Raw genomic sequence first — 13,272 nt, 5'->3', positions numbered from 1 at the left:
TATCCAGGTTATAAATGAATTTTTCAGGCACCTTTGACTGTTTTACCTACTCTTTCTTTTTAATCTCTCTCCCTGTGCTTTACTCTAATATTAAGAGCAAAGAGTTGGATGCTTAATGCTCTGCCAAGTCCCTTTGACTCAAGATGATGTGAGTTTCCTCAGGGTTCCTATATGCCGTCCTTCCAAAGATCGGTGATCTTAGGTGTATGGTTCTTTTTCTAGACAAACAAATTTCACTGCTTTAAAAGCTGATTTACACTTGCATAATGGGGAAAAAAGTTCTAGAGTTCTGCCAAGTGGGTATTTTCAGCTTCTCATCTAAACTTTGCATTCCCTTCTTCCATGCAAGTTAAAAGTTTTGTTCTTCCCTGTTAGTTCTGTAGGTAATATTATGTTTTCAGAAATTGGCATCGTCTTTAACCTCCCTTCTGTCCTTAATTTGTATTCCATGTTCAGCTTTGGATCTATCTCTGAATTTGTCCTAAGTTTGAGCAGGAAATTGAGCCAGATGACCACCAGAGATCCCTTCCAACCTGAATTATGCTATGATTCTATTAAGCCCACCAGAATAAGGATGTGGGATTATAGTTCTGCTTTCATCATGGCTGGCTGCCAGCTTGATTTAGCTAAAACTAAATTGTTATGATTATATTAGTCTTCCAGTGTTTTCTCATAGTTCCTCCTTTGCACGGAGAAGGAAAGATGGATTCTCCACAAATAACTGAGAGCATCTTGGAGCTACTGACTTTCCTGAAACACAGAGAACTGTGTGATACTCTTTCAGAAATTTTAAAGACGTACAGGGAAGTCATAGCATCAGTGAAGACACAGTGGCTATGTCATGTTAGTAAGCGGAATAGGCTGGAGCGAGGTTAATGTTCATATAGCTAACGTCTTTTCCCGCTCTCTCCAGTAGCTCCAAAACAGGTGGCCATGTCCATGCTGTCTACTGGGAATAGTCTGTGGCCTGTACAGTTTCAGAATCATGCCCAAGCATTATCTGGGTAGTGCTTTTGGCAAGGCTGTGGAGCATGCAAACTATTAAACTGTATGGACAGTCACAGGTCAGTGCTCAAGCCAGGGCCTTGGCCCTTTTTGGTTATTGCTGATATTCTGGGCAGGACTTTGCAGAGTGACTTCTAATGCCAGCCTGGACCAATCCAGGTATTGGTGACCCAGTAGCATCACTTGGAGATGTATTTTTCAGGTCCTTGGCATTGTAAACAGAGGATGCTAAATGTAATTGAAATAAAAAATGTCAAATCACTAAGATATCTAAATTGGGCCTGGGGGGCGGGGAGGGGAGGGAGTTCTGTCACATGCAAGGTTTATGGCAGTGTGTTGCCAGTGCTTCTTCTGGGATGTACTTGGAATGACCACAAATTTTCTTTTTGTTTTGTTACTCTTTCTGTATGCCCTGCTATAGCCACGTTTTCTTTTCACACATTCTCATTTGTCTTTCACTACATTCTACCCTGTGAACTATTTCTACGCACTGTTTCTAATCCTTCAAACTGTAGCCGTATCCAGACTTGTGACGTTTCTTCTTTTAAATACAGAATGTTTTTAGAAAAAAGGAGAAAAACAGACACACACCTCCTTTTCCCTCCAAATCTTCCTAGTACAAAATGCAGACAGACAATAATAAAACGAGAAACGGTATGCAGTATTTGACTGAAGATCTTCGAATTGCCTCTTCTCCTTTTAGTCTTATACATTTGAACTCCCTTTGCCAAAACAGCCTGGTTTTAAAAGTGGAAAAACAGTAGTGATAGCTTCCTTTAAAAACTCTATCTGAAACACTTGTAAAATAGTTCCTTGTAAAATGTACGATTGCATGCTAATGTTTCGTGGAATGGAATTTTTTATGAGCACAGATATTTTATGGCGGTGGTTCCTACATAGCAGAAAGTTCTTGCTCTCAAAATAGCATTTGGTGCATCCTTTGTTTTTGCACGAAGGAGGAAGTGAGATTAAAAGGAAGAACTTTAGCTTGTTCACTGAGGTTTCAGTAGATTGGCCTGTATGTATAAGGGGAAATAACATTTGTTTCCCAAGGTACAGATATGGCCTACAAGGGACTATGTTAATGTGATATGGTTCTTTTTTCAAGCTCAATTATGTTCAGTGAATGCTAAAAGTTATGCAGGGTCTGCATGTAGTGATTTGTGGTGAACTCCATACAGTGATTTTTCTTCCTCTCCCTCAGCTTCTTATATTTTGCTAGAGGGTTTTTTTTTTTTTTAATGAGTACTCTCAAGCTTTACTGGCTTCTCACTGAGTCTTAATCCTGTCCTTCCCGTTGTTCTAAATGTCACAAGGAATTATACACTTTCCTAGGTACAGATGTGGATTGGACATCTTATTTGAAATGGCAGAGGTGCTGTTTTTCATGTACTGCCCATGGGTTGGGCACAGTCCTGGCAGCCTGTTCTAGATGACCCTACTTGAGCAGGAGGGTTGGACTGGATCTCTAAAGATCCCTTCCAACCTCGACCATACTGTGAAGAGTTTGAATTTTGAGAATGTAACCAAGATTTTTCCATATGTCCGTTTTGTCAAATTTGTTGTCATATCAAAGAGACTGAAAAACTAAGTAGGCCTCTAAGGATATGCATCAGTGTCATCACAATCTAATTCATTTTTCTTTCAGGATGAGTACAACAGAGCTTTTCTATCAGGAGCTGGACCCTAAGTTATTTAAATGGATAGTTCTTCAGTACAGCCTTCTTACAGATATCTTCTTTAAAGCAGAGCTGTATCTATGTTAATGTCCTTTTTTATATAAATTTCCATTACATATTATACTCACTTAGCACTATGTAAAATAGTCTTACTAAGCTGAAACTGGCAGTTTCCTTTATTTTGTGGCTTTTGTACTGAGAGGTTTTTAAGGGCTTTTTGTTCAGATGTCCTGAGAACATTTATTGAACTGCCTCATGATCTTCTGGCCAGTTCTTGCTTCTGTTTTTAAGTCAGTGGCAAAGCTCCCGTTGACTTCATTTAGAGCAGTAGGCTTGCCTTCCTTCTTCCTTTCCTCCTTTTCGGCTTTTGGCTTCACTTGAGTTTTTAGTGCAATTTTGAGGATCTGTTTTCTTAACAGAATTTATATATTATGCCCATGTGTTGATCATTCCTTCCCCTAAATTTTTATTTTGGCATAGCAAAGAATAATATAAGTGCACATTCCTGTGTAAACCTTTGGTATTCTAAGACTTTCCATGGCGTCTGTCATGACCTACAAGCAGTTTTGATTACCCTCATATTATTCACATCTTCTGTTGCTCGCAGGTTGGTGTTAAGATACAGTATTACATGTGATCTTTAGTAGGAATGGAAGCTTTTTTTGTCATATGCATACATAATAGATTTCTCTCATTAGCAAGCATCAAAATTTCTTCTTAAGTAGTTACATTGGATTGGAGTGAGAGTTTCACAGTTATGCAAATGGCTTGAAAGCCAGTGGGGTTTGCTTCCCTAATGGAGCTGGAGGTCTTTTGTGAGTATTGTATAAGCGTCGATAGTGATACCAGTCCAATGCCAAAAGGCTTCAGGTATAAGTTGAAAAAGACCAAGAGATAGTAGAGGACAAAAAAATGAGTAGCCTCAGTGCATCCAAGATATATACGTAGGTTACTTCCAACCCAATTTTCTCGTTTCTATACATTTGTTAGCCTGTGTCCTCATGATTCGCGCTGCATGGAGAATCAAGTGAATATGGGGAGGGAAGAACTTTGACATCTGTGATACTTGCTGAAGGCCATGAAGAGCAGAAGAGAGTTTTAACACTTTTTTTTTTCTCAGCGGAGGGAACTGAGGAACTGATGCAGACCCAGACTGGCAAGGGCCTTTCTTTTTGTGTCCACCAGATTATTACCAGTGGCGCTTTTAATATAGGATATGGATTGCAGTAATCACTGATGTGAATTTTCACATTTTCAAATTGACTAATGGCTGTATGGTATCTGTAATAATGTAGCCTCACTATAATGAACGTCTTCCTAGCTAAACTAGACAATTAGCTGAAAATGGCACCTAGTATTTATTAGAAAACTCATTTCTTAAAGCCTTTACTTTTTCTCACAGATGAAACATTTTTTTCTCTTTTTGCCAAGCCCTAAATCTTCGTTATTATCATTATTATATGTAACTGGATTTTAGGGGAGGAGTAGAGGGAGATATTACTTAGATTTTACCTATTTTGACTTAAGTAGTGTATGTTTTGTAAAATAGTAAAATCTGCTGCTGATAGTTAAATACTTCATTACATTGGTGTATTCATTTCTCTTCAAGGGGAAATACAGGCACCAAGTGGAGGAATGCTTAATATTAAAATTAATCCAATGTGTATTAAGTAATGCTGGGGTAAGGCTATCTGTTCTATATGATAAAGCATCACTTAGTGCTGCAGCAATATAAAACAAATCAGATGACCACAGTAAGGCAGGTGAGAAGAAGAGCAAGAAGCAATTTGCAGGGGAAAGTAGCTGCTGTTTGGAGTTTCTGAGCTCTGCAGATGTTGGAACTCGGTTTGCTTGTAGTTTAGGAACTGCTCTTTTGTGAAAAATGCTTGAGATACCAGCTGCCTGTTTCTAGTTTCTCCCATCTCAGCACTTATTCTCGTATTGTGGTATGTTACCTCAGTGAAGCATGAAGACTTTCTCCTTGTAGACCTCTTAAAAATGCATGCAAGTTGAGAAGATAATTTTTTGGTAAGGCAGTTTGTCTCTATGCTTTTAGACTTCATTTTACAGGAGGAAATAATGAAAAAACACACAAATTCACATGCTCTCCCCATTCCTCTATAGGAGCTTTCTCTCTGTGAGATTCATAGCAAGTATTTTTAAAAGATTGCTTTGCCTTGTTTACATAGCAAGGCCTACATGTTTTTTAATGATGCATTTTCTACTGTTTGAACTATTAACAATGTCAAGTCTAGTTTTTCTTCTGGCTTTGCTAAGAATTCCTTAGGAATCTCCAGAGATGATTACTGGGAGCTCTTGCATCTTGGATGAAAGAGCAAGGGACGCTGAATGCTTAACAAAGGCACCCTTGGCCCCAGATGCTCATCAAGCCGTAGAATTGAAAGAGTATTAAAAAAAAAAAAAACTCAAATGCCAAAGAGCTTTAAAAATCTTTCTGAGAACTGTTTCCCACCCAACTGCTCAGTTTCAGTCTCCTGACACTTTCATTATAGCATCCCCAGTTGCCTACTCACCCTGGAATTTTCTAGTGATACCAGACATGATTAGCTTTTTTCATTTTTTTTTCCTCCTCTAAACATAAATAGCTGAGGGAAATAGAGACCTCTTACAAGATCCTTCTCTGCTTCTCTGCAGAAATACTACAAAGAAACAGCAACCACAACAAAGCTCGTGTGTGGTTGTTTTCTCCTTTCACCTTTAATTAAAAGGTGAAGCTTAATATTGGCTATTGTTTTGAACACACACTTTTAGGCACATACACTTCAAGTCGGTGAACAGAAAAATTATGAGCGTTCGTCTTCATTTTGCAGTGGTTGTGAGCTGCTATCTTCTCATTAAGATTATAACGTTTGCAGCCATAGGAAACTGCTGTGCAGCTGTGAGAACATGTGGTGAGAGGTGTTAATGGCTTCATATTATCTCACCGTAATAGTGACATTGATGAGTCTCCCCTGTAACTCAGAGAGCTTACACACTACTATGTAGCATGTAGAATTAACTGCTACATTTTCATTCTGTAATCTGTAATGGCATTATGTTTAGAACTGTCTAGAGACGTTTGTGCATCATTTATCTGATAGTAACAGCTTTAAAAAGTCTCATTAAATTGTTAAATGATGGATATATTTTCCTTCTTTTCCAAACAACCATGAAGGCACATAATACCACTTGTTACAAAGAATGTTAATAAATATATTATTAGAGGGAATATTTGAATGAAATTATTGAAAGAATGGTCTTTCCGTGAGCCAACAATTTCTTTTCTAATGGGGACAAGATCATCAACTGTGATCTGTGTGAATGCTTCACGACTGTCGAAAGCACGCGTTCAAAAATACCGGTTGGATTGCTGGTTAGCTTGTTCTGGTTTATTTTTAAAGGCAGAAAGACTCTTTCGGAGGAAAGAAAAATACTGACTAAAGATCACTGGTGGTATTTCAGTAGAGAGCTTCAGCTTCTATTGCCTGTTATTTATATCACAGTCCTGCTGAGAGTCCTTGCGATTGTGCTGAACACTGCCCAAATGTATTGTGAGATGTATTTGTGCTAAAGATCTTCAAGGTATAAATAAACAACTCAAAGGGTAAAAGGGAGTACAGAACCTCCTGAATAGATATGCTCACATTCACATCTGAGCGGAAGGTGGAAGAGAAGTTGGATTCTAGATCGTAGCTTTGGCTTACGATACCTTCTTCTAATATTCTCTAGCTGGGTTTATGCTGCATGTTTTTGCATAACAGCTTCTGACTGATGTAACTATGCCAACTAGTCTCAGGTGTGACAGCTGCATTGTATGTGCTCCATCTTGAGCAAGGTGGGCATATTGGATTGAGCAAGTGTGATAGCAAAGGCAAAACTCAGATAACATACCCACCTTGGGAACATGTTGGTAGTGTTACAATGCTCTAGTTTTACATAGAGCTTGAGTGATTCTCTTGAGAGCTCTGTGTCAAGTCGTCATCTTCTTCTTCCCAGAAGTTAATGCCTCATTGAAAGGTGAAGTGAATTATTATTTAAAAAAATAACTAAAGCAGTGTTGTATGGCTGACTTTAACCCACAGAACTAACAAAGCTGATGTTACAACTTCTCAAATGTTTATTGATTTCATATGTAAAATGTGGTGTGAACCAGGGAATGTATTTTTTCTTTTCTTTTCTTCCAGGAATTTGGAAAGTCCTGGGAGGAAGTACAGTCAGAGGATGATCGGGAATTGCTGGATAACCTAGAAGAGTAAGTTACTTATGCGTCCATTATAGAGACTTGCAAGAACATTACTGTTGAAAGTAGTTACAGGGAAAATACTCTGCGTAGTTACTACACAGTTAAAAATTCATTTAAGCCAGTCAAAGCAGCTCCCAGATAATTCTCGTCAAAGATACTTCTCCACAACAAGGACTGTAAATTTCACGTTACAACCCATGCCTATTTTTCAGTTGCAGATAGCTCAAACAGCAGCCCTCAGGGTGTTTAACGATATGAGCAAGAGTTTTTTTCACTTTTGTACTCAGAAATAGTTGAGCTGATTTTTCTCGCATCTAAAATCAAGAGTAAGCATCAAAAATATCAGCATGAGAAATAAATGATTTAAAAAGAAAATTTGATAAAGTGGTAACAGCTAGAGATTAAAGCAAGATTCCCGAAGCAAACTTTTGAGCAGTGCTGACTGAGGGTACCATCTGCCTCTCCTCTGTGTTCCTCTTTGCTCCAAGCTCTCATCATTACAGAGGTGCCTTGCTTGACCCAAGAGAATTGAATAAACAGGAAATAATTTGAGATTAGAAATTATCCATTAGATCAAGCACAGAACTGGGCATTGGGCTCCTGACAGGTTATGGTTCTGTCTGTGACTTGAGCTTAAATTTACCTGATTAGAAAGTGGAAGCAGTGATATTTCTGTCTCTCGGCAGTATTGTATATCTAAATGGATGAGTGATGGTATTTATTCTCTGTGTGCATACCTAAACGTAGCAGAAATGAGTGTCTCTTCTGGGGAATAATAACATCTGATAGATTGATACACCTAGAGTAAACTCTGTCTGATAATTGTCTTTGGTTCATGTACTGAAAAGCTTAGAAAGGAAAAAAAATGAAAGACTATATTAAAATAAACACTGAAAGCAATTTATTGTGAGTTGCCAAACCAGACTGAGATTGAAGTTAAGATCCCATTAGTTAGCAGTGCAGGACTTACTACCTGTCTGTATGGGAATTAGCCAACAGTAACTACGCAGTTAGTCTTGAGTTTGTGATTTTTGTAGACAATAAACCATTTTCTCATCACATACTCACCTATAGATCCACGCTATCTTTTCCATCCCTTTAGCGTATTCCATTTCTCTAGATTTATTCATGGTGCTGAGAGAGCAGAATCTGAAGTGCTCTCTCAGAATATCTCTCTTCTCTTTTTCACAATTAAATGAATCTTTTTTGCCTCTTAATCATAAGAGACTGGTCTGACTGGGAAGAGCATCCCATGTGTGCAGTTTGCCTGTTCTGTGAACAGCAAGCAGACACCACAGAAAAACTGTATCTTCACATGCAGGTAATACTTGTTTTAAATATCATTTCTTTAATTCATTAGTTTGGAATAAAAAGGAAGATTGTAGCACCTTTGCTGAGATCAAATCAGCCGCTGCATTGGAACCCTCTCTGTAGTGCAGAACTAAGGCACTGCATGTCCAGCAACTGCTCTCAAAAATATTCAGTGGAACCAAGTTTTATATTGAGAATATGAATAAATATTACTGATGAGTGTACAGACTGGTACAGAAATTAGAGGTAGCATCTATTATAAATGTTATTAGCTACAGTGACTTCATGTTTAATACATTAGATGGTTAGAATCTCTTTCCGTTTTAATAATCTATTTAAGTGGCGCATCGCGGTTTAACAGTATATGAAAGTTATTGATGAAACAAAACTTTTGGGGGTTTGTTTCTTGTATTTGCATGTGTATATGGATGTGTCTGTGTCAATCTATAAAAAGATGAGTAGGTTTTAACTTAGAATACTAGTAGTGGTAATGAGATTTTTTTTTCCTTTGCTTTTTATTCCCCTCCAGAAATCACATGGATTTGACTTTCTTAAAATAAAGTCAGAGCGTGGTAAGTAAAATAGGCTGTAATGGTCAGCATTTGCCAGTAGTGTGAAGAAAACCACAGAAGAATACCATCATAAGAATACTGGAAAACAACTGTATCAATTTGATTTTTGTTCAGACATTAACTTTTTCATTATGGAAACTGTTTCTGCCAGTTGACAAAGGACAGCCAAGAACACTTTTATTTTTCTGGAATGTTGTTGGTCCCAAGGATGTGTGCTTCTTCTAAGTCATGGGATTTTTTCACAGAATACCGTCTATGAAAACCCACTCTGCAGGCCCCAGGCCCCTGCTGCTAGAGCCCTGTAGTAATAATAAGTATGACTATTGCTATTGTTATGATGAAGATGCCTGTTAAGACTTGCTTCCAACTTGGAAGATGCTGCTCTAAGTTGTGTTTGACCGATGTTTGTTTTTTGCTGTAGACGGAGAGGAAGCAAAACGATTGTAATTTTTAAGTTAAAAGAAGGGCCAATTCCCCCGCAGCTGGAAAAAAGCATTTATTCAGTTAGTTGGCTAAGTTACAGAAATCAACCTTTATACCTAATCCAAGAAAGCGTTTTTAAAGTGCTTGTTTTCTACCATCTCTCCTAGGACTGAATTTTTATCAGCAAGTAAAACTAGTGAATTTCATCAGAAGAGAAATCCATCATTGTCGTTGTTACAATTGCCAGGAGAAATTTCAATTAAAAACAGAATTGATAAGTCATATGGAAGAGACCAAACACGTTACATTCCTGCCAGCCAGATCTACATGGGATCAACCACAGTAAGGGCTAACATGTTTCTTCTAGCATTTATGCTGCTACTTGATATCGTCTTTAAAGCAATAACCTGAAAGTTCTGGACTGTGCCAGTACTGAAGTGCCTAGAGTTCCCCAGCAATTCTGCTGGCCCAGGTGCAGTAGTAAGCAGTCTCAAAACTACTCAAAAGTAGAAATCCCTGTACTATATGAAGTTCAAAGGAGCATGGATACTGCTCTTCCAGTTCCATCCAGAATATAATATCCCCATGAGCTGTGTCTGCATTAGCAAGTTGGTATGCCGGAGGAGTTTCTTGTTGCAAAATTGTCTTGTTCCTATATTTACAGTCATGTAGTACAAGGAAAGGTGTAACTGGTACACTCAGAGTAGTTTCCCTCCTGGCGAAACCAAGGTTGAAGGTGTGCCCCATCATGCCATCTCCAAAGCCCCAGTTACAGGCGTGAGGTCCTTCAGCCATTAACTGTCTACACAGATATGCAGTTCATTCCTGGGATGGCCAGCTGGCACACGTTTCATTGCTAGTAAAGATGCATTGTGGAAATATGGTCAGAGAATCAAACTGAACCCCTTCGTACCGCACCACTCACTAGTAGACCATCAGGTCTACTTAACTTTAGGTATCAAAATGTTGTTTCACCCTTGGTTTTGTCCATAGCAAATGGAGAGTGTCACAGGACACTGTGATTCAGATTGTAAGTAGGCTGAATAGTTCTAGGAGGTGTCTTCATAGGCAGTAGAGCAGAGGGCAACCAGTGTCCTAACTTAAACATCTCAGTTCAGCATTTTATGTTGCATGAATCTAGATCTGTAGCCTCAGCTGTGACAGTATGTAGATAAACAAAAAGGGGGAAGAACCTATCTGTTTCCATCTATTTTCTGTTCACTGTAAGACTATTCCAAGATGTATGTGCCAGTTGTTTTTTTTTAGCATGCAGATTACTCTCAATCCAGACAACCGAACTTTCTTATTTTTCTTTTTTAAAATTTGATTTCATAAAACGTGCTCAGCCTCTTTGAAAAAAACATGTGACATATAGTAATATTCTATTCTGTTGAATCTTATTGTTTTCAGGTATTATTTTCCAACCTATGAAAACGATACACTCCTGTGCACCCTGTCAGACAGTGAAGATGTGACACCTGAGGATAGTAGTGAAGATGTCCCTGTTGTAAGTGAAGATACATCTAATCTAAAAGCTCTTAAACAGAGCAGTATTTTAAATCAGCTCCTGTATGAAGAGAGCAAGAGTCAGGAGAAATTTTGACCTTGAATTACAGTCGCTGACCTTTGAATGTTTCACCTTCAAGACAAAAAAAATACATTCTTTTACAAAAGTATGGGTATGGTTTAGCCCATAAATGTTATGACTGGGCAAATAGTACATGAATGGGAATGCTAAATAAAAATCATGTGTAAACATTTTTTGTTTATTTTCCCTTAAGTTCTTACTTTATTTTAAAATTTAGTGCTGGATTTTCTACTTAGTTCTTAGAATATTTTTGGTATTATTTGCAAATAGGTTTTTGTTCTGTTTTTTTTTCCTTGATATATCAGAATCAGCGTTTTATTTAAGGACATCTTCTGCAAGGCATGAACAATTGAGACAATATGTCTTGATATATGAGCAAATGAGTGAGACTGCTATGTGTTATTGCTGTTAGAGAGCATATGGAAAAGAACCTGAATGCAATTCTTGGTCTGTGACATAAAGCACGTTTTGCTATTTTTAACTTTAGACCTTCTTCAAAGTGAAAATGGATCTGTATATTTTTATTATTCTTCATTAGTATATAAGAGGTATGGTGCCTGTTCTGAAAACAGCTCAGAAACATCAGTCGAGCTTTATTTGCCCATATCTGACTGCATGGAGCGCTTCAGATTTGGAGCATGAGAAAACATAGGAACAATTGCAGTCTTGGCTGCACCAAAGATACAAAGAATTTAGAGCAGACTTCTTGTATAATCATAGACCTAAGTAAGATCATGGGCTTTTTTTGGGCTGAGATCCAAAAAAGGGGGATACAGACAGCTAAGTCCAAATTAAGAACTTTAAAATCTCAACTGAGGTATCCATTAAAGTTGTCTATATTGGACTTTACACTTTGGCAGAATTGGGCTTTAAAGTTCTCCAAGCTGCAAAAGGTCTTCAGCATGTCCAGAAACACTTCAGTCCTGATAGGGCAAAGCAGCTCAGAGCATAGGTCCTGCTAGAAGGACACAGATTTTTCCTGCATCTATTTCTCCTCTAAGATTTTATTGAAGAAGTAGTCCCGGAGTTCATATTTGGCTTTCTATAATATCAGTAACTGCTTTCTAATCTAATAGCACGTTCCTTTTTTATCTTTAGCTCAGTGATAGAGCACTTGCCCAGAGTGTGGGATTCTAGGTTCAATGCCCTTTTCAAAGCCACAGCTTCGCCTTTGCACAGTTCTCTTTAACTGGAAGAGATTGCTGCCAGTAAGAATTGTTTTTCATTATATGGTGACTGAGAAATACACACCAGTTCCTGGGAGCAGGGGCTAAAGCTCAAGTCTTTACCCATGTTCTGACAAGCTTCCATACCAGCCACATTCACCCTGCAATATATTTGCATCAGTTTCTTTAAATTTTTATTGAACTTGCTCTCTCATGGCATGATCCATTATCCACTAGCACCTCTCTTTGCTTCCCCTTTCTTATTTTGTCTTGGGCCCAGATGTCCTAAAAGGAAGTTAAAACAACAGAATGCCAAAAATGTACTGAGAAAGACAAACCAGTCCCCCAAGTGCATTGTGAAACAGACACAGAAGCAATTGACTTTGTCGAGGTGAAATGGGATAGAAGTGGTTCAGCAGGTGCTGAAAATACAGCCAAAAGAAGGATACAGGTCTTATGTTCTGCATTGGCTTGGATTAAACTGTTACAAAAATTCAGGAGGAACAACCCCAATATTTTGTAACAGTAACATCTTGCCATCTTTAATGAGCTATAGTCTTAGGTTTTTGCATTTGTTACTGTTTTTAATTTCATGCAGTAAAGTGCTGTTGGTGTGGATTTTTCTCTAAAATAGTTTTCTTCCTAAGCAGTTACATTTCTTCCTAAATTAGAAATTGATTCAACTCCTTGCTTTTTCAGTCAGATTCTCAGCTGAGGCGGGAGTAAGAGTTGGTGGAGTTTACATTAATGATAGGGGTGTGTTGAGCAATAGAGAAAATCAGCAGGAGAGCTATGGCTAAATCAGCAGCGCATGGATGTGTTTTATAACAACCCCATCTCAGAAGGGCACATTAAGGAGAAGTTGAGAATTTTATTGGAATATCATAAAGCAGAATTGCAAAATGTTTCCTAATCAGAAGGAATGTGATGCTGAGTCACTCAGATCCCTGCAAAATGAAGTCAAGAATGTTAATATCAGCAATATGAAATGGCTGCTGTTCCTGATTCTAATTGAAATTTGAAATAGCAATTTATCAGTGTAGAATTAGGAGAATATCTCCAGAGGTTTTTTATAAATAGTATGAGTTGCTTATCTTTTTTGAGTTAGGAAGAAAAGGTAACTAGAAAAAATAGATAGCAGTATAACTGTTCACTGAGAATAGGTGAAACCAAGGAATCTATCAGATAGAGTTGATTGTTACTTCGAGTTTGAACAGCAGGTAGAAAAGTAGATTCAAAGTTTCAGTATGTTCACAAACAAAGTTGGGGTGCTTTTCAGGGTAAA

At 38.0% G+C, this 13,272-nt stretch overlaps 1 protein-coding gene across 1 annotated transcript in view; it reads left to right on the top strand.

Moving 5' to 3' along the window:
* Positions 1–10,993, top strand: part of ZNF277 (zinc finger protein 277) — a 53,867-nt gene extending 42,874 nt beyond the window's left edge. The window contains exons 8-12 of the mRNA XM_068933129.1: positions 6,869–6,936; positions 8,152–8,248; positions 8,768–8,810; positions 9,401–9,575; positions 10,644–10,993. Coding sequence (XP_068789230.1) covers positions 6,869–6,936; positions 8,152–8,248; positions 8,768–8,810; positions 9,401–9,575; positions 10,644–10,836 — 576 coding nt within the window. The 3' untranslated portion in view covers positions 10,837–10,993. The remainder of the gene's footprint in view (positions 1–6,868; positions 6,937–8,151; positions 8,249–8,767; positions 8,811–9,400; positions 9,576–10,643) is intronic.
* The last annotated feature ends 2,279 nt before the right edge of the window (positions 10,994–13,272 follow it).

This window comes from Struthio camelus, chromosome 1 (genome assembly GCF_040807025.1).
Source record: "Struthio camelus isolate bStrCam1 chromosome 1, bStrCam1.hap1, whole genome shotgun sequence".
Classification (NCBI taxonomy): Eukaryota; Metazoa; Chordata; class Aves; order Struthioniformes; family Struthionidae; genus Struthio; species Struthio camelus.
Note: the sequence above shows the minus strand (reverse complement) of the source record. Positions and strands in the feature narration are given on the sequence as shown.